The 22,401-nt window shown below is 42.7% G+C and overlaps 1 protein-coding gene across 1 annotated transcript; it reads right to left on the reverse strand.

The window, feature by feature from the left end:
* Window positions 1-4,710: 4,710 nt before the first annotated feature.
* On the reverse strand, window positions 4,711-22,146 carry NFE2L3 (nuclear factor, erythroid 2 like 3). The gene is given in 5 exon segments (XM_037383411.1): window positions 4,711-6,813; window positions 9,202-9,250; window positions 9,252-9,280; window positions 10,193-10,297; window positions 21,700-22,146. Coding segments are annotated over 5 exon segments (1,491 nt in total). The 5' UTR covers window positions 21,799-22,146; the 3' UTR covers window positions 4,711-5,604.
* Between the last annotated feature and the right edge of the window lie 255 nt (window positions 22,147-22,401).

A 22,401-nucleotide genomic window follows, 5' to 3' on the forward strand; every position in this document is an offset into this window, starting at 1 on the left:
ATTTTGATACGCTGGTGATGGGGGAGGGGAGTGTATAGGGGACAGCATTACGCAAAAACTCAGCTACTGGGTATTTGAAGTCTTGAAAGGTAGGAGTAAGTTTCCTGTTGTCTTACTGTTGAACTTCCATGACTTTTCTTTCTTACTATGTGCCTAAGGATTGAAGCAAGTGACAGTCACAGTGTTCACTGATGAATTCAGTGAGGGAAATCATTGTTTTAAGTCAACTGAACACTGAAAGCCAGCAACTTGAAATAAAAACCAGCATGTGGTTAATTACTGGTTGTCAGTTTGTAGGCAATGTATACTTTATTTCTAAGTAGTTGGTTTTTATGTCACTCTGCAGACTTTGTTTTGAAAGTAACGGTGGCATTGCGGGTCAGGATGCTTCAGTGTACTAAGAACCGAGGATGAGGTTGTTGGTACTAGGCCCAGCTTGCCCCCAGCAAACACTTTATAAACTGAGTGAAGAATGTGGAAGACAACCAACTTGTTGGTAACTGGTATGGGAGCAAACTACAGTGTGTGACTTACGTTTATGAAGTGGTGAAGAGAGGTCAGTACTAGGGCTCTGGCTGCTCAGACTTTGTGTTGTCTGCGTTACTTACAATGCAAGTTGAGTCTCATCCACTTCTTCTACTTACGCTTCAGGTGCTGAAAGTGTTAAGGGAAATGTGCAAAATTGCTCTCAATACTGTAAAACTTGCAGGAATTTAACATTGTCACGTGTAGGGAAGAAGACTGCATTCTTCTGGTTTGACGATGAATGTGCATACTACCTTGGGGATGAAATCATGCTACTTCTGGGGAAGAAAAAGCACCCCCCAAACCCCATAGATCTGAGTTTTGAAGCGGCTGTCAGCCGAGTTTGTTTTGGCAGCTTGACCGCATTTGTGAAAGAGGACGATTTGCTGGGAACATACTGGAGCAGCACATTCCCTACTGTAGCTGTAGTGTTTCAGTTTTGTGATGCAAGTGGAATCCCATAATAACTGCTGTTACTTCCCTCTTCCCCACCCCCCCCCCCCCCCCCCCCCAGTAAGGGAGATGCCACCTTTTCTTCTCCCTCATACACAGTGATACGGTAGGAACGCGTAGCAGTGTCACGGCAGGGTTTGCCTGTGTAACGATTCTGTGTGCACGCTGTCCCTTTTAACGGTTCTTGATTGCAGCTAGTGTCGGTTTGCGTTGCAGCAGAAGTTTCAGTGTTTTTAGAAGTTACTCAGTTCATGAAGCAAGAACAGGTTTCTTTATCAACAGTAAAAGTAAACGGTGTTTAAATGGCTGTGTGACTTGCCTGACAGTGCGAAGAAGTAAGAAACAGTGTTCTTACCTCCCTGCCAGTGTTTGGGGACCATGTAGTTTATGAACTAGCTCGTGTGGCCTCCCATGCTGCTCCATTGTATGAACAAGGTGACTGTGGGCAAGTCCCAGAAAATTGCTGTTTCCCCCAAGATCTTGCCAACACGTGATTCCTGCCCACCTCGCTTTTATTTGGTCTGTTCCTGGGCATTCTTGTATGAAAATCAATGGCTGGTGCAGTTAATGGAGTCTTAGTAGTAGCTGTTGCAGCAGCTATCGAGTTGCTGCAATGCTTTCACGAGGTGTGCTACAGTAATGATTTCACATGGCTACACGTGTCATCTCAGTTTGGTTTATTTAATAAACAGTACTGCACTAAACCTGGTGTTGAGTGTCCTGTTGCCTTATTTATAGGCCTCTGCCTGCTCTGTCCTCGAGATGTTGGAACCATACTGGTGGCTCCTTGAGATACAAATGTAGTGTGTGTATTTTGGGGCAAATAACAAGCTGTTAAACTGATCTTGATGAAGTTGCTTTGTCCTTTGAAGTGTCTTACTCCAGTTACCCCGTTTAAACTAGATTGTAAGCTCTTGAGCAGGAATGGTCTTCACTTGTACAATTTAGCTTCTGTAAAAAGCCAGCTCTGCTGAATAAAGCGAACGCAAAGCTAAAGCTGCGCTGCAGTGCAGGACTGTTGGTGGTCATTCGAAAGTGGAGTTGCACAGCGGTACGCGTTGCCTCTGCGGGGAGGGGAGGGCTGGTTTAAAGTAGTAAACTTGGGTTTGTTTCTAATGGATGCTTCTCTGGAAGAGGTATGGGTCGAAGTGCTGATGCTGTTCCGCAGTGCCAATGCGTGGCATTGCTGGCAGTAACGGGAAAGTTAATGTGTATGCTTTGTGAATTCCTTGCCACCCACCGTTTCTCCTTTTTACTCAACCTTTCCTAACCTCTTGCAGATAACCTCTTACTTCTCATTCAGTTTACCACTCAAATGTTACAGACTACTTAATAGCTTTACCATGGGAACGATACTTTAATGAGAACAACAGCTACATCTACAATCCTCAGCTTTGCAGTTTCGTAGCAGTGTCGCAAGTTTTAAAAGTGTTTTTTCATTGTTCCTACTTCAGGGAGATGCTTTTTCTCCATGTTGAGTATTCAGTGAGGTAGGATGCTAGCCCTAGGAAGTCTGATACCACGTTGTGTCTTTTTACACAATGGTAGTTCCCGGTTTGCACGCTTGGGCTTTCAGTTCCTTGAAAGATAGATCTACCAGTAAGAAAGCCAAGATTGACTGTAGTCAGGGGTTTCCCCTCTTTTACGATCATTTCAGTTAAAAGTTTTATTTAATGCTCTTCCTGAATCGCTGCTCAGCTCCTGTACAGTGTACAGTCCAAGGCCGTTGCGTGAAGCATATTAAAAGTAGCTTCTGGAATCCTTTGTCTTGGGAGGAAGTCTTGCTATAAACCCTCTTTCCTTATCCGTCTAGCCTAACTTTTAACACTACAAGGTCATGGAAATGAGGTGTAAGCAAGATAAGGCAATGTTTGGAGTTGGTTGGGGGTTTTTTTGGGGTGGGTTTCAAACAGGCTAGTCACGGAAAGGGAAGACGCTTCCAAAAGTGTCGGCAGTTTTTAGGTGAAATTGAATGGTGGTCTACTAAAATGGAAAAAACAGGACATCATCCTGAATTCTGCCTACAGTTTTGTCTTTTCTGTGGGTGGGTAGCTGAAGGTTTTAAGAAAATTACGTAGTGCATCCAGCCCTGATGCTCTGTCTGTGTCATTGGCACTACTCACAGTCCACCCAAAATTCACGCGAGAGGGTTGTGTTAGGGGTGCGGTTGCTAGTTGTGTTCTCAGAAACTGTGATCCATATGTAAATTTCTTCGTAGAAATACAGTTGTTGAACAATAATGAGTGTAATTGGCAGAGGGCAGTTCGTGATAACTTTCCAATGTGCAGATACGCAGGTAAGGGGATGGGGTTGGGGCCGATGTCTCTGCTTTCTATGCTTCAGCTGGAGCATGCTACTTCCTATTGGGATTGCTTGAAAGAGTTCAGCGTGGTTCCCCATTTTCAGCAGGTGCCAAAATGTAACCATGCAACTGTTCCTCAGTTGGGTGTATGTTTTACTCCACTAGTAGCTGGCTTTTGTATGCAGAATCCCCAGAACTTGCTCTCTAATGCTACTGAATGAGTGGGCATCAGGAGGTTTAACCATTTTTAATTTTAAAAAAGAATATATTTTTTTTTCTCCCCTCCTTCGTAGGACTGTAGAAACTTGTGAGACTAAAACAGAAATACTTGGGCTTCTGGTTTTATCAGTTATAGGCCTATCTTGTCAGAATGTGTGCACGTGGGCCACTTAGACCTGGTCCTGCAAAGGCTACCTGCATGCACTTTAAAATGTTTATGTCACTCAATTAAAAGATGAGAATTGTGCTCACTCAAACATACTATTTATTTTTCCTGGAACTAGAAATAAAGGTCACAATTAATTTTATGTACCCGTTACCTGTGGCATGTTTTGGTTGATGAGCTAGCAATTAAATAAATGCCTTGTGAATACCGGTTAGGATGGAGATGCTTCACACTGATGCTCAACCAAGAGCAAGAAATTTCAGGGCCTCACTAGTGAAAGTTTCCACTATGAATTTACTCTATCAGTTTGAGGCTGTGGCAAAACTGGCAAGATGCATGTGTTTGTTTATAAAGAAATCTTTTAATATAAAATGCAGAGGAAACTGTTCAAACTGGCTCTTTTCATTATCGGTAATTCAGTGCGTTCTGAGGCAGTGCGCTCTTTTTAGAAAATAACCACTCGATGCTACCAGGTGCTGCGCACACAAGAGCAAACAAACATTATTTACATGCTAGTGGCATAGTTTATTTCTTCAAAAGGGATAATTTGGCATTTAAACTTGTATTGCATGTATGTGTAGTTTTCCTGTGTTTGGTGCAAGTGCTTTTTCTGACATACCTGATCATCAAGTTGCTATGTTGTCATCATCCCATAATCAGTGAGATTTTCTTTTAATGGGTTTTGTTGATAAAAGATATAAAAAGTATTTCTTGCTATCTAGTTGTTAGTAATTCTTTTAATATCTTATGAACTAGTATACTTCTAACATTCCATATAATTCACTACATGCCTTTCAGGCCATCTTTTTTTCCAGACCCTTTTCAGGTTGTAAAATAGAAAAGGATAAGGTGTTGCGAATAAGCATGAGAGTGAATAAAATGTCATCTTCTTCATAGCAAAAATAAATATCAAAACTAAAAGTTCATCTCTTCATTCCAAGCCATTGTTGGAGTGTAACCTCATTATCACAAGTACAGATAAATAGCAATTTGCTTCAGTTTAATTTACTTTAAAGGTTTAGGGAGACAAAAAAAAATAATCCACAACATTGAAGATACTTTAAAAATACCAGTTTTAAAAAGTTAAAAGGAAAAACTTCAGTACTTTTCCAGGAATGTATCCAAATGGGGAGAAGAGGGAAGGTACACAAATAAATGCATCACAAACCAGGAAACGACGGGGAACTCATTCACCATTACTCACTTTCATGGAAGAAAAGCTGAGAATGATTCAGTTGCAGAGGATGAAGGTAAGAAAATATTGAATCAGATACAAGTTATTTTTCAGAATCTATTTGCAGATGTTCCATACGAGTGTAAAATTAACCGGCATGTTATGTTTGCTTGGAGCCATGATGGTGAAAGCAATAAGCAAAAATGCAATTGCTTCCTCAGCCTCTCTCCTCAAAGGGAAACTAGGAAAAGCAGAACAGCTCTGAACAAATGCAAAGCACAGAGTATCTCTTAGGAATACATAAACCCACAGTGAATTTAAGGTGAAGATTAAATTGAGCTACAGTTTTTCTTTCAGTGCTAAAAAAGAATAAAATAAGGTCACTTTGTGTATGAAGAATCAGGTACTGAAACCACATTTTTCTTCTACGTGTATCTTTGATCTAAAGCTTGCTTTTTTTCCCCATTAATGCTCTCCTCCTTCCCCCATCACCCGAATTCCTAGTTTTACACAGGTCTATATAACTACGCTTACACCAATGGCCTAGCTCCTTTAATTCTAATTAAAACAGATTTCATCATTCTGGAAGCCTCAGCTGGCAGCCCTTCTAACAGATCAGTCAGTTGGGTTTGCCAGACCCTTGAACATCCAGTCTTCTCAAATGTAGTCTTTTCTGCGTGTATTATTGTAGTCAATGACCTCCGGTCTTCACGTAAATATTGTTATGCTTTCAGGAAAATAAAACCTAATAGATCTTCAGCCATCTTATTTTTGTTTCTGCTCTTTTTTGTTGTCTTGTTTCTGTTTTGATGTGACAAAGTGTTTGGGCATTATGAAAACACTGCTATCACTATGGCAACAAATGACATATTGGCGTGGGTTAACAGGTCTACCCTGGTCGTCCCTCAATCTACTGAAAATGTCACGGTACAAGTTGTTTAATTTTTGCTTCATCTGCCTGATTGATCTGCTGCACTGAGAGTGCTCCTTTTTAAGGCTTTCCTTTTGTGTCTGAAGGTTACACACATCTTCTTCCAAGCTAAGAATTGCATTCAGTTTGCGTTTACGACAATTTTGAACTGCGACCTTGTTTTTTCCTCTTCGTCTGATGTCACGTAGAAGTAATACCTGAGTATCTGTCAGGTGGTTCTTTGCTAGCAAGGTTTTGAAAGAGTCCATAGGCATGCTCACAATTTCATCATCTGAAAACGGTATTCTCAGAGCTTCTGCATGGCATTCATCGCTGCTAGGGTTTGTATCAGTAGAATTGTGGCACTTACCCTTTACTTTGTTTGGTTTCTTCATCTGCATCTGTTGATGATGCTCTGGAGTGGATGCTGGTTGACCTGGCAGCTGATTATAAGTGTGGGTATGAAGAAACTGCTCAAGTGTCGCTTCTCTAGAACACTCTGAATCACCTGGATATTCCACGTGGCCATATTTAGTGTGTTCTTGGCAATGGCTACCAACAGCTCCTAAGCCATGTGAAGAAGCAGATTTAACATCACTGCTGTACCCAAAACCACCTTCACTACAGACTGAGTAAGAGGTGGTGCTATGATTCGAATTCAAAGACAGTCCTGAATCTGAGCCAGCTTCTTCAAAGAGCTGAGAAACTTCTCTAGGATGAAAGCCTTCCTCCAAAGCCAAAACCGTGAATTTAATTTCATCAAAATTACCATCAGGGGCTATTAGGTTTCTGATGTCATCAACTGAAAACAGCCCTGTCAGATCCGACCCATGAAGTAATGATTCTGGATTTGTGATATTAGTGGTTGACTGAGGAAAAGACTCTTGCATTTGTAAATGTGTTTCTGAATTTGATTGAGTGGGGTAGTCTGTACTTAGTATCGTGGCATCACGAGGACTGAAACACTGGTGATGTGTCTGGATGAAACTTATATTGTGGTGTGAGGATGATGGGTCTTGGCTTCTACTAGAAGTAGCAACTTGCATATCTTCCAGTAAACCCACCTAAAAGATGATGAGGGGAAAAAATGGGATCTTTTATAAAATTAATGCCTCTACATCCCTCACTTACACAGTCTTGATCAATTTGGTTTTTAATATTCCACTATTTGACTCTATTAAAGTCAAAATTTTGCATGTTAAACTCTTCTTCTAGCTATCCTGAATATTGTTTCCCATTTGTACAAAGCATAACCCATGTTGGCATACAGCAAGAGGAAGCAGGAAGGGTGCAGGAGAAAAGTGACTGGAGGGACAGGAGGAGGACTCACAAAGGACAGTGTGGGACGGATGAGTATTGAGAAGTAGAAATGGGACTGTTGCTAAGTGTACATCAAACTACAGCCTACATGTTACAACGATCTGCTCTAAGAAAAGGTCCTCCTAGGAGAAGCAGTCCTGAGCCTTCCCTGGTTGTGGTACTGATAATCAATCAATTCCAGGGTGACCTGGTTCAAGGTGCTGAACAGTTATAAAATTAACCTTGTAAAGAAGAGAAATAGCTCACCTTCAGGAGTTAGCCAGTGGGAACAGCGGTGTAAGAAAAGAGGGGAGGAGGGCAGGAACGTTAAGATCATACTGTCACAGTCTCACTGCTTTCCTTTCACAGTTTATAAAGCCTTCGGGGCTGTGAGCTGCCGCACTGGCTTAGCTCCTTCTGAACTCAGGTCTATCGCGTTCTGATTTCAACTCTCAACTCTTTACTAATCAGTTTGGAGCAAACATCCCCCCCCAGATCACACCTTCTGTGGATGTCTTTTGACTTTTAAATTACTCTTCAATTTTTCTTTTACAAAAATAAAGCTGCTGTATGATGCCTCAGCCCTGAAGTCCAGACAACAAACAAGTGCTGCAGCAGCATCAAGGCCCACCTTTTGTGGGCCTGGGTTATATACTTGCTGGGTCCTAGAAGTACAAAGCCACTGCCCAAGATTATGTCAGAGCACTTGAAGACAAGCAAAGTAGTCATAAAAACTTGGGAATGTAAATAGATCAAGTAGGAAGCATATGATATGATTCCTCCATAGCTAAGCATCCCTACACTGATGCAGGAAAGGGCTTTTCTGACTGCTGTTCATTGAACAGACAATGTAAAAAGCATTTTCCACAGGAAAGGAATGACGTACCATAATGACCAGAATGTCTTAAGTTCTCTACTGTGCTTACTGGGAGCTCAGGTAACTGAAAAAAAAGTCTTGCCTTATTTCTCCTAGGAAGTTACCTTATACTAGACCACCTGTAGCCTGTGAGATAAAGCTGGTATTTTCAATTAAGCCCTTGAAAATAAATATTCTTAACAATTAAACTATTGAAAAAAATCCCCCCCCACTGTAAAGAATTGTTACCTGGAAGAAACAAGCAATCCATTTTCACCAGATAGGTTGTCACAAGATGGCAGTGCATTAATAGTCTTACATAAAATATGCAACCGTGTATTGTATAGCTACATAAAAGCTACAGCCAAATTCCTTTCAAATTATGAAAGGAACAGAGAAAACTAAACAGTTGAATTTCTGAACCTTAGTGTGCAATCTTCTACCAAAGCTGAACAGAGGAGGAGGCTTATTTATGGGCTAGGAGGCACTATCCAACCTAGAAATTCCCAAAATTAGGTGTTTCAAAGAGAACCATGAAGTTATTTGGAAAACACTAATGATCCTGGCAGGCTCCTGCAATGGGAAGTGCATGCAAGACGCACTTGGACTATTGCAAAAAAGGAATGTAGGGAGTAGCTTCATGGTTAATGACTGCAGCTACGAGCTGCGGGAGAGGAGGGAGACTCCGATTAAGATAACAATTGTTTTTTGTGAAGATGATCACCTAGAAAGTAAACAACAGTATCAGAAGCCCAGAGGATAAAAAAAGAAGAAAAAAATGGGTTTGCTGCTAATGCTGACTGACCTGATTTGCAGCAAAGACGGGTCTGTTCTTCTTGAGGGTAGTACACGTCTAAGCACTTGACCCGGTATTTATGACAACAGCAATCTTTCACCACAAATGCTTAATGGCTGATAGTTGCTCTAGAGAAACACACCAAGAGCTGCTATATAAATATGAATTGGCATTTGGTTTCAGCAAGAGAATTACTAGTTGAACTAATTAAGTTGTCCAGTGGCTGCATCTGACTTTGAACACCAGGTCACAGGAAAAGCAGGACTCTGTAGCTTTCAAATCCAGACAAGTTACTGGGGAAAATTTTTCACGTAGAGCCAATGAAAGTGGCTGTAAAAGGTAGATAGTAGTATCCTTAATGTCTTCAGGTAAGTTTTACTACATTGATTTGCTGATATATTCCCTGGGTGGTTTTTTATTAGATAAAACAGAGTTAGTCATTATCCAGTAATCACCGACTGTATTCCAATCTATTAGTAATACATGTGTTTTCTCATTTACCTCTAGCAAGTTTTCCATCTGCGATGACAGAAGCTGTAAATAGCCCTCTGAGAAGGGAATATAGATGGTTGTGGTTTCTCTGTGACAGAAGAAACAAAAACACTTTGTAAAGCACAGTTATTTTAACCAGAAGGAAGTAAAAATCAAAGTCCAAGAGAAAACAGAGCACAGCTCAGTCAAATACCGCTGCTGACCCTGCTATCAAGCCTTCATCCCGAGGGGAGATGTCACGTCGCTAGAACGAGGAGTAACCCCACGGCAGGAGCATCTCTGCTCTGCCCCACAACAACGGGATTGTGGCTTTCCTCCTCTCTGAGGTTGCATCTACCCAAAACTGTGTAAAAATCAAGTATTTTTTCAAAGCCTATCTGCCAGGGCAGTGGCAAACAGACGAGCTAATGAGAAACCCGGATCGGTGTTGTCATTTCTCACAAGGTCTCAAGAAATGATTAGATTTTCTTTTCATTGTAGATTTCAGAGAGAACAAAACCCAAAGTGTACCTGTTTTGGTTTAACACCATTAAGATTATTTCTCTGCCTTCTAGTTACAATACACACGTTAAGATCTGAACAATCCAGTCTCCCAAATGTAAATCTGCACCTGAACATCAAGCTTTACATAAATGGTGAAAGCAGTATAATTTAACATCCACATCTCTAGCATCTGTAGGAAAAAAAAAAAAATATCTGCCCACAAACACAACATCTTCACAATGGAGAAAATAAAAACAAATTGAAAAATAGTTAGTTGCAAGTCACTTCTGTAAACCTTACAACATTTTAACTACATAAACTATACTAGAGGGGGAAGCAATTTTCAAGATGTACCAGGTGTACACTCCAAATGAAAAAAGGAAATCAGATATTCCTTTCAACACCATTCACTCCTTTCTTTCACCACTCTCTATCCCTATATTACCTCTATATAAGACCTATAGCCTTCCTCACTTCCTTTTCAGTCTTCCCTTCTTTCCTTTTTTCCATTATTTACTTGATTTATGTCTTCTTCCTCCTTCTCTTGCAGTTCCAGCTGATCATCTCCTTGGCGTGGACAGCAGTGATCCAAAGCTTCCTGACATGCTTTCAGGTCAACATCCTGGAGACACAAATAAAACACGTTGCCAAAATTACTCTTGAAAACGCACTTTTTTTCTTTTTTTCTACAGCTATAGCATTTCAAATAAAATACACGCTGAACGGTTCATTCATGCGGATGAACTGACTCTGTGTAGACTTTGGGGTCCAAATGAGACTGGTGTCCGTTCAGGAGTGCAGACACCACCTCCCCTTCTGGTGCCCAGGCACTGAACCCATCAGCAGAGAAATTTTTTCTTAGACAGACACATGAAGATGTGATTTTATGGAAAGTTTGTGCTATCAGTGTCCTATGGATGCCATTTCACAACATAGTCAAGCCAAATATATACTCTGGGGTGGAATCTTAAAACAGGCACTTACACATGGCCAGCTAGCAAAATCCCTCGCTAAAGGAAAACCATCACCTTAACAGGTACGGTAACAGCAGCTCTGTTTCTGCATCACTTCATGCGGTCATTACCCAGTCACAATATATCCACATGATGGAGTGGGTGAAAAAAAATTTTTTTTCAATCTCCATCAGTGAAACTGTTCCGATTTAGTGGTCTCAGAAGCATTTTTCAAGTATAGTCCTATCAGCAGACTTTTTGTATTTTTATTATAGGGCTGAAGGAAGAAGGAATCACTGCTAAAGGACTTTGCATATTTACATTTTAAAAAACTTTGATATTTCATCTTTTATAGGGCAAGCCTGAGTGATTAAAACGAGAAACTCAGTGGAATGGCAGCCAGAAAACCAAGTGGCTGCATTACATTAGTTTCATATACTCCCAGTTAAATGCTATGGCAGGAGCAGGAAAGACAAGCTCTCAACAGCAGCAAATGTTCTAAGTTAGTGTCCTGTTCTAAAAATAAAAATTTTACTTTTCAGGTTTTACATGAAAGCATAAACTATATAAAAGCTTCACCTGTAACATCACCAAAATGTGTAAGAGATTTTTAAAAAATTATTGCTTCATACAAAATACATTAAAACTAAAATGTAAGAGGGTTTAAAAACAAAACTCTGGAGTAAAGTTAAATAAAATTTGAAAATAAATCGATTTCATTTTGATTAATTCTATTAACATTTACTCTTTAAACTATGAACATAAATTTTATTTTTAATTTATTTGTTGGCTTTCCATTTTTCTGTACTTTCTTTTCAAGGATTGGAAGGGAACATTTTATAAACAGGCATTTCTAACAAGAAATAGATATACAGGGCACTCATCTGTCACTCTGATACAAGAGGTGCTTTCCTTCAATGATGCCTAACAGTTTCTAGTTATTAAAAATGACTTTCCAATTCATTGTGTCTTCTTTGTCAGCTGCAGTTGGCAATGACCATATGACTTGTTATTGCCAAATATAAGAAAAAAATTACTTTTCTAAACACACACACCCCAAACCAGTTTTCCTCTATGTCGTAAAACAGCAGGAGAGGGAATTTCGTTATGGGACACTGAGAACATGGTAACTAGCTATTTGCAAACGCTTAAATGAGTGCAGTGGACCTACTCACAGGCATGGTTAGTCCCATAATTACACATTCGCAAGATCAGGGCCCATCTATAATTTGACAAAGAACCAACCTAATACTTGTCCAATGAATATGATCTATCATCATCCTAAATAATAAAATCCATCATCATAATCATCAAAAAGTGGATAAGAAGTCAAGGATAACTGCTATTAAAGACTTGAAGCAGCTCCTCTTTAGCTGAGTGGCCTGGAAAGCTGCTGGTGCTAAGACAGTACTCAGCTCTGAATAACGCAGCAAATTCATTACTCTAGTGGCTGACGAAGAGGCAAATGCAGGAACCAGTTAAGAAATACGGTATCTATAACGTGATGCTTTGAAAAAACAACTGAAAGCACTGGTTTTGAATACAGAAAGTATATGAGTGACAACTTGATGGCTCCTATTAAAATTGCCAGGTGTACAAACCTATTTTAGTGCCAGGGAAGAGAAAAGCTTGTGGAAACTTTGTGAAGATTTCACAGTGTGTCCTAGAGATCATTCAACACTCCACAGTTCCACTTGCTTATGGTGGAAAACTGCCTGCACACAATGCTAGTCTGCTGAAGTCTACGGTGGAGATGGTCCTTCCCAGCACCACCATGAGGACAACTGAATTTCTGACATGCCTGACTGGACAGGTCCATTCCAAAGAGAAACTAAATGCTCCTGAAGATTGTAGGAATTTGTGAAGACTGTCGTGGCTTTGGTTTCCCCAGGAAGCCACAGACAACTAACTTCTCAGGTCTTTCCCTATCAATATATAGAGCTGTTGACCACTAAAGAGATGGGGGATAAATTCTAAAATTAATCATTGGATGTATCTGGAGTCTGCCTTGATTTTTTTATGTATCATTTTAAGAAAAATTAACGTATTTGACTATCTTCTCTGTGAAGCCATAGACGGTGTCCTTGGTACCCTTAGCTTCCAGGCTGAGAGCTACCAACTGCACTACAGGATCACACGCCTAACGAGGCTTTGGCTTAAGAACAGCATGGAGGTCAGAGTCCTCCTCTGACCTTTGCACAAAGCTCCTGCTGTTGCGAACGGAGGTGCCAGTGGGGACGGGAGGGAGGCAGGGTTTCCCATCTGTGAGCACGACCGTTCACTGCAGTTTACCAAAGTGAATGTACCATCCTTACTGAATGAGCTTAATAATGCTGCACCGTGTTAGTCTTACCACGACAATTTCTTCCTCCAGCAGATGGTATTAAAATATGCTCATGCCTGCTCACACTGATTATTACTGCAATAAGTTACCCATCCTTTTTTTTTTAAAAAAAAAAAAAAAAAGTTTCACCACTGCCAGGGCAGTTTCTGAAGGAGCACGACCCTGTGACCAGCTTTTCACACCAGCGGTGGTACAGATACAGTACAAGCAAGATTGCTCACAGCACCAATTTCTATGTAGAGGATCATTTCAGTGAAACACTCTATGCAGAAATCACATAACACAACCAGAACCTTTTCCCCTCAGTTTCTCAGTTTTGGCTTTAAAGAAAAATCCCCTGGATTATGCTGTTAAAAGAGTTACTCTCCGACATTACACTTCCCACCAGCTTGTTAGTCTTTCCCAGTGATGAAGAACAGCTGAAAAATACTGTTCAACAACTGAATGCTTCTTTCTATGCCTACGCATCACTTGGGATTGACTGCTGGGCTACTGCTTTGGGAAGAACAGGAGGAAACAGGAGGAGAACTCCTCCAGAAACAGCCATATCATGTTTTTGAATAAGGCATTTCTTAAATACAGCTTAATTTTGCAATCTGAATACATATGTAATGACAAAAGGGATTAGGTGTAAATACCACTTACTCCGTACAGCACTGCCACACTTAGCGTTTCTGTCCTGTTGCTTATTTTGCATTAACAACAGAAGAAACAGTAATTGAGTAATACCATATCACTACAAGCCCAAGAGCTAGATCAAGATCACATGTGGTTGGTCTCTGTACAGAGAAAAAGACTGATTTTTGCTGATTGCAGATTACTTAATATTACCACCAACCCCATTTACTGCTGCAGTCTTTACACTCCTACCGCTGGAGGCTGTGGAAGTTCACACCTCCCACAGCAGGCTGCTTCCACATGAAACCCTACCTGAAGACAACCTTCCATTTGCATTTGGAAGGATTTCTGTGCAAGCACAAGGCAGGAGGTTTACACTAACACTCCCACGAAAAATAATGAAAAAATAAATCCTCAAGTAGCTCGAATTGTAGTCTTGCTTCTGCCATCCAGTAGTTTCAGTTGGGCTACAGAACGCAATCTGACACTAAGTCTGGTTTACCAAATTATCCACCAGCCCTGTCGGCTGGAGAGCTGGACTCAAACCGTGCATCTGCCCATTCCCTAACGTACAACTTACCACAGGTCAACTACAGCTTCGGTTTGTCAGTCTTTGGAATATGAAAAATAGTAAATTATGACAAAGCTGCTACTTAAGGTGATCCAAGAATCAATGTGGAGGGTGAGAGAAAGTACGATTTTCAGGTGGGTGGCCTGGACTACGCTTAATTGAAAGGATGCCGCCTGCTCTGGCAGGTTTCCAGAGTTTTCTACTATGTTAAAAATAGAGCCTTCAGTTTCCAATTAAATACATTGGAGTATCGTTCTCAGCATGAACTGGGTGCACCGTACATCAAACTATCCCTCCACATAACTCCTCCCTTTGCACCCCACACTCATGTATTATTTGTTGTCCATAAAACAACACGTAGGGAGCAAAACCTGTAATGATATCAAAATACAAATAGGTCCACCACGATGCGTTGGATGGGTGAACAAGACCCCTCTCTAGGAGCAGCAGAAAGCATAAGCGAGCTGTTTTCAGCTGTCAATCAGCATGCATTTGTTAAACAGGGCTAAAACTACACAGCTCAGGGCTACAAGTGCATGGAGACACTGGAACTAGCTCTGGACTTAATAGCAGCAACATCTCACCACAGCAGAACTGAGCAGACAGGGTGTTCTGCCTGGGTGCACAGACAGCACCAACAGTCAGGGGTACCTGCCCCTGGAAAAGCTGTTTCACTGCAGTCGGACTCCAAGTTACCTCTACGAATATCCCAGTGCCAGGGCAAAGGTATACGGCCACGACTATTTGCAAAAGGACATCGCGTTTTGTGCCGATTACTCGTGTATCCTGTTCACATGCTGTCTTCTAATTGTCCTACATTACATTCTCTTTTAGTTGTCAAGCTTTAAATTGTTCCACTACTGTCATTACTAACCTTTAAGATGCTTTTCTGCAGACTTGTGTCCCTTCTCCTTTATTAACTGCACTTCTTTGCAGAACTGGCCCTCTCCTTGCTACTAGCTGAAAAGATGCAGCACAGGCCTGGTGATCTTTGCTATGTTTGGAATCATTAAGTAGCATTTCCAAAAAATTGTCCCACACCTGTAGACATTAGGCAAAAGAAATACAACTTTTAGTAACATCACCAGTAGTTTCACTTTACTACTGTGTAGAATTACATACAATTAGTAATTAAATCTAATTATGCATAGCTATTATCATATAGCTCTAAGGTTACTGATGTTGCTCTTTGCCTGTGTAGATGATAATATGATAATTTAAATTATAATAATTAATCTTACCAATTGCTATCTACCTAACCTGAGTTAAAAGCAAAACATTTTTTGCTGTTTCTCTATATTCATAATGAGCCCTAAAATATCCTGAAAACACAGGAAGAGTACTTTATTATTTGAAATGTAGTCAGGGTTTAGAAAGCATGGAGGGTGGAATGGCAGATGGAAACACCAAATAACAAAGTAACTGTTATGTTATAAAAGGCTACACTTAAAAAAAAAATCACACTAAACCATGCTAATTAAGCAACGCAATTGAGTAAATCAAATTGTAGATAACTGTGACTCCAAATGTGGCACCTGCCAAATGTCCACGACACGTCTAAATCCTAATAATACCATCTGGGCTGCAACCAACCGCACACGGTTAAAGGCGCTCCTGTTGCAGAGAGTTCTTAGCACCTCCAACCACATGCGATTCTGAAACAAAAGTGCTAGGGCTTTACACAGTGTGGCTCAGCTATGCGAGCTATTACAAAACACACATACTCTCTGCACGTTCAGCATAAACACAGAATTAACACCAACCACCTTCCCAGATGAAGGCAGAAACAGGTACAAGTTGAAGCAGACACAAACAGTACCGCTAATTTCGATTGAGACATCAAATTTCAAAATCCAAAAAAATTTAAAATAAAAATAAAAAAAAGCAGACATGCTGAAGACGACTCAACATCCCCTTCAAAATGAACTTTTAAAACCACTTCTAAATCATAAACCAAAAGAGTTTTACACTCCAGCCATTTGGTCCCATGCTAGTGTTTTGCACCAGAAATTAATTTCATCCTAAAGAATGCAACATCTCTGACAGTAAATCTGATGAAGGTTATTAAATTTATTCAATCACTTTTCCAGATTGAGTGGAGGGTGGGGGGAACGGGGGGGAGACCTCTTTCCTATGCCTCTGCTGTCCCTGCATGTCTATTTTGTCATTAAACTACGTGACATTTGGGTTCTGTAAGAGACTCCTCTCTTTGTCTCCCCTTATCCAGGCTAGGTTGGTAGTATGTCCTCACTGGTACGATGTAGTCACTAAATAAACACGGCAGGACGCAGGGCTCACCCTTTCTGATGAAACTTCATCCACAACTCCGTTCCAGACGTCTTCCTTTTGAGCCCTGCCAGGCAAACACCTTCTCAAGTACCCGGCTCCCGGCTTGCTCAAGCTACCAGCCCCATGGCGATCCCAAACGCCTGCCAACTCACACGCAAAATCCACAGCCTGATACTTCAGCTCCTCTGGGATTGAGCATCTTTACCTTGCGTCTGTCACTGTATGTAAACTCTTCTGTTTTCCACACTTACCGCACTCTTTAATTCTTTCCTCTTTATGCCTGATATTCCCCTCATTACCTCTCACATACACTTCTCATGCACACCCTACACTGGGAATACCTTCCCCGCTCTCCAGGGAGCAGGATAATGCTGGCGTAGGTCAGCCCTTCCCCGCCTGACTCCCACTACACACTTCTTGGCCACTCATTTGATGCAGCTTTTTCAAACCCTTGTACATCCCACAGCACACCATAACAAAAATTAAAATCCCAGTCTTTCAAGACAACACGTACCTCAAATGTCTGAGGTTATTCTCTCAGCCCACCTCTCCCTGAAACACCACACGGTCCTTCATGCACCTTCTTACTAAACCTAGGTGAGTTCTGGCTAACAGATAAGTCATCCGTGAGCAGAGACCCAACCCATTGAACTATTTGCAGATGTCCCTCCGTAGCAATATTGCCATGCCCTAGTGCTCAATGTGTTAAAAAAAAAATAAATTGAAATATGTTCTGTAAGTTAAGCACACAGCTTAGTGGGACTGCTCTTAAATGGGCTGGAGAAAAGCCTACCTGGTTTCTACTTACCTTTACTTTACCAAATTTTTGACACTCACCAAGAAAAAAAAAATAAAAATCATAAACTATCCTCAGTCAGTGTAAATACTTCAAACAGTGCCCGAAGTCCTGGACAGATTCACCCCCTCCAGTGCTTTAATACTGTGAAAGTCTGCCTCTAGCAGCGTTCAAAGAACTGTGCTTGTATGAGGTTTCACATAACCTGCCCCAAACTGCCCTTTCTAAGCACAGACATAGAGCACACACAAACACACATACGGTACAAACAATACAAATCACCCACTGTGCATCTTCTTCCTTAACTTCCATAATTCATAAACAGCAGCAATGTTAGGATGTTAATTATTAATTAGAGCAGGTGTTCTTTAATCGAGCACAGGAATTCAGTTCTTTGGAAAGGCTTCAAAATCATCATAGAGTATGTAATACATCCAAATAAATACAGCAAACGTACTTGGTTTGAGTGGGAGCAGTGCTTTCCTTCCCTGCCCCCCCCCCCGCAAGCTGGAACATGTCTCATGTAATGGCACAATGACCCAGCACAGCAACTACCGCTCTCGTTCAGGTACTGCCTCTTCTGCTGGCATGGGCAGCATCAGTGCTTGGGTGTTCATGCGATTTGGAAAATAAGAACATTTTTACTGTAAGATTCAGGCCACAGATAAAAAAACTGAACAGATACATAGCCCATTGCTGCTAATCTAAATAAATCCCCACGTATATTCCATGAAAGACAAAGAACGCATCCAATTTTTATACTCCCTTTCTTCAAATGTCTACACATATATACACACACATGCACACACAGAAATCTTGATATACAGAGAGAAAGGGGAAAGAAAACTATTGAATCAAGTAGGCCAGCTCTGAACCCTTGCAAGATCTTCAGCTAAGAACTTGTTTTATGAAAAGCCTCTTGAGACTTTCTCTGTATTTGTGAATAATATTACCATATACATAGGGGTGATGCCACATCCTGCAGCACTGAGGCCTCCCATTTCCCCACACACCGTTTTTTAAGGTGCTTTGGAAAATGTGCCTCATCCATTTTGCATATGGATTTATGGCTCAACGTAACAGCTTTTGGAAGCGTTGTCGGGGCAGGGTTACAGAGAAGCCTAAGGAAAATGCAGTTAGACTGGGGCATGGACTGCATCCCAGGTTACGTGCCTGTGGGTTGGCTTCTCTCTCTTCCCTACCAATGTAACACCTCTATGTCTTTTTTCCTTTTTATTTCCTTCTTCTTTTTCCATGCTTAAAACGTCAAGATTTACCCACCACAGTGTCTCAGTTTAGTGTTTTCCTTAAAATGCATTCCTTGAGCAACCCAACAACACTTTAGAAGCACAGTGGTGATAGAAAGCTTAGCAATAACTAGATTAATAGGATATGGAAAACTTAGAATAATTAAAATTCTCATTGTACGTGCAAAAAGGAGTTTTGTAGTGTGACTTCGCAAATGAGGCGCGGAGCTTCACGGTATGACTTTGCAAATTATCCCAGTCCTGAGGCCCTTCGTACTGATAAGGTGGACCTGGGACGCTCCGTGTGCCGATAAGATGACACCAGTATGTACATCTGTGCCTTGAGATAGGAAAACTGGATCTGTCCTGGTTTATGGTTTGGAAAAACTCGAGACACAACTGAGTCTGCGCAAAGAGTGAAGGTGAAAAGTTCAGAGCGAGGGAGACTGCTAAGCCTTCATCCTCAACCACCACCATGACCACCATCAGGAGACAGCGCGCAAGCGCGAATGGGAGGAAACTTATGATAATGACTTCTCAGTAGACTATCCTAACCCAACCTATTCTCTCTCTCTCTATATATATATATATATAAATAGGGCATCTGTTGAGGATGTACGAATGTATACTTTAAATCACACGTGCACAAAGAAGTCAGGGCAGCAGGTGCTTTTGGAATTATCTACCCTGATGCCCGCCGGTGAATTAAACATACCAGCTTTATAATCTATACTGAGTTATAGAGTTTAATTCCACATGTCAGTGAGGAAAAAAAAAAAAAAAGCAGACATGCCTCACTTCACCTGTGTAAGTCAGTCAGTGTGACCCACTCACATATGGCCTATTCTATGTGACCTACTTACGTGAGTAGGTTTGACGAGGCCAAAAAAAGTTTAGGCAACCATGTTTTCAACAGTGAATGTCAGCACTCAAATAGGTGCTGAATATTAAGGAGTCAGTGGTGCTCCCGTTATGAATTACTTCTTAAAAAAACAAGACTGCAATCTCTTTTTTCAGCAAACCGTGAAGAGGAAGACTAGGTGGTGGATAAATAGTGTTGTACCTGGAAACAAAGTACCATGACAAATTATTACCCCAAAGAAAAGACAAGGTTCACTCTTACGCTTTTTATCTATTTCCTTAGCAAACATACCCACTGGACCCTAAAATCTTGGAGCATTCTGCAAAGGCCAGGACCTGAATTGGCTTTCATTACTACAGAAATTACTCTGTTTCCTTGCATGAACTGATGCATAATTTCCTGGCTACTCAAAGCAAAAGTTCACTGCTTTTTCTTTAAAGATGTAACTCATGGTTCCTAGGCAGGAACCCTAGAACCTTAGTCTCAATCTTAAACCTGCGTGCGAACCAAACCTACACATCTTCTACCAAGCACCAGCTATGACCTGCTGTAGGTAATGCAGGACAGTGAGTTATGGACAGGATTCAGAACAGAAAACTCTCACCTGTAGTGTCCGCTGGGGTACAAGCGCTCTTTATCCTTGGTCCTGTTACACACATCCACCTAAGAAAATGGGTAGCCAGACTCTGAGACCACATGATTATTTTCTCCACTAAAAGATGATTTCAGAATAAATATATTTTTAGGGGGGTTATTACCAAGGCAGCAAAATACTGTGGGGCTTACATTTCGTCTGCAAACTTACATGTGATTACAGAAACAGAATGAATGAAACAGTTTGCTGGGAACATAGTGAATGCAAAGGTTAGGGCTGATCCCAGAATGTTAGGCAGCAAGATGAAAGTAGGAACCCACCTGTTTGCTCTACTCATCGTCAAAGATGAAGTGCCCAGACTGTCCTAAACAGCACTCTCTCTCATTTTAGCACAGAACAGAAAAAATAAGCCAGGTGCTCCATGCAGTTTAGCATGCTTCAGGCACTGAATTAGTTTTCTTTTTCATCTGCAGTTGTCCTCCAGAGCGGTTTTAAATACCAGTTCCCAAAGGATGAGGATCCACAGCTTGCACTGTGTTGCCTGCAATGTTCTCAGGAGGGACTGGGGCCCAATAAATAAAGTTATTCCAGGGGTGGATGAATCCAACTGCTAACTTTTCAGAACTCCACACAATAGCAAGCAGAACAAAACAACCACTTTCATCTGTTTACACAGGCTCTTCATCCTGATACAGCATGGGTAAGAGTAACTTTAAATATCTCAGGTCAATTTTGCAAAAGGCAAAACAAAGGTTATGAATCAGCTAAACCAGTTTGAAATCCATTATACTGTTACAATAACATTTTGACAGCACAAGTAGACTTACTCAGACCTACAGAGGTCACCTTTAAAACACAACTTTTTCCTTAGTGTTTCATGTTTTGGACCTGTCACACACTTCAAAATAAGTCTGGTGGAACACGCATGGGGGGCTTTCACTTAGAAGTCCATTTACATTTTAGGTCAAGAACTGAACATTCATTGCCTTATCCTGCTCCAATCATTCTTTCACTTAAAAACCATGTGCTTAAGCAAGAGGTGCAGACCTACATTTAGCAAAGAAATGAATCATCTTCTCTCCATAGAAAGGGGTGATCCCTTACAATTAGGGTGTTGAAACTAGTTTTCCAACTACTTTACAAAAATAACCAAGCTAACACATGGGGGAGGGGAGGGGAGAAGAAAAGGAGAAAAAGAAAAGGAAGAAAAAAAGAACCTACCATGCAAGACAAATTCAACAATTACCAGTTGATGCTGGTCTGTTAATTCACGATAAGAACCTGCTATTTGTAACAGTTCAAAACCAACTTGAAAAATGCTGGTAGTTCCACTCGATATTTCAAAACGTACTGAACGTCAGAGTCACAACCCCCCACCCTGGGGTTGCTGCACCTTTTGTACCTGCACAAGGTATCACAGAAGTCTCGGATCATAAACTACTCGGGGAAAATGAAACCCTGTGCCCACCAGCCCCTGCAGCCGTGTGGCCCAGCTCATCTTCCTGAGCCACAGCCGCACACGGCTCTCCCGTGGGACGAGGGTCTGCGCGGCTGGGCACACACGGTACGGACCGCTCGGTGCGTGGCCAAAGCTGGGAAACCGGCCACCGCCGCCGGGTCCCCGCTACCCGCGCGTGTTGTTCAAGGTGCCAGCCCAGTAACAGAGCAGATGCGGCGAGGCTGGGGGGTCGGCCCCGGCACAGTAAGGCCCCCAGGACGTTAAGCGACGCTCCCGACACGCGTGGTTACCGGCCCCAGGCGCAGCTCGCCCCTCACGGCGGTGCCCCGCGGCGGCGCTGCCCGCCCGCTGCCGTACGGCGTCTCCCCGAGCCGCCCCTGCGCCCGCATCCAGAAAACGGCGGCGGCTCCGCAGGGCGCGCCGAGCAGAAGCGCCAGCGCCGTTCTGGCGACCCTGGCCGGCCGGGGGCGAGCGGCGCCGGGGCCACGCGTGGGCCGGGGCAGCGCCGCAGGAGCCGGGCGAGCCGCCGGCGGTCGCTCCGTCAGCACAGGCTGCGCGGCGCTACCTCCGGCACCCAGCGCCGTGGGGCCGGCCGGGCTGCCCGGGAGCCCCTCCCGGCCGCGGGAAGGGGGCGCGCACGGCCCCCGCACGGCCCTGGGGCGGCCCCTCACCGTGCCGCTGGGCGGGGGCCGCGTCTGGCTCAGCGCAGCGCCCCCCTCCGCTCGCCCCCCCACCCGCCCCCCTCGCTCGGCGGGGCAGGCCCGGCACCCGCCGCCGCCCGGAGCAGCCCAGCCGGGGCAGCCCCTACGTCGCCCCGGGGCCGTCCCGCCGCCCTTACCTCCGCCGTGGGGCCGCCGCCTGCCCGTCCTCCTGCCGCGGCAGGGCGGGGGGCGGCCCTCCCGGGCGGGGCGGGCACCCGGCAGGGCAGGTCCGGCTGCCAGCGGAGCCCGGGGAGGCGCGGGGGGTGACTGAGCCATGGCTGCCGGCGGCGA

This window comes from Falco rusticolus, chromosome 4, assembly GCF_015220075.1.
Source record: "Falco rusticolus isolate bFalRus1 chromosome 4, bFalRus1.pri, whole genome shotgun sequence".
Lineage (NCBI taxonomy): Eukaryota > Metazoa > Chordata > Aves > Falconiformes > Falconidae > Falco > Falco rusticolus.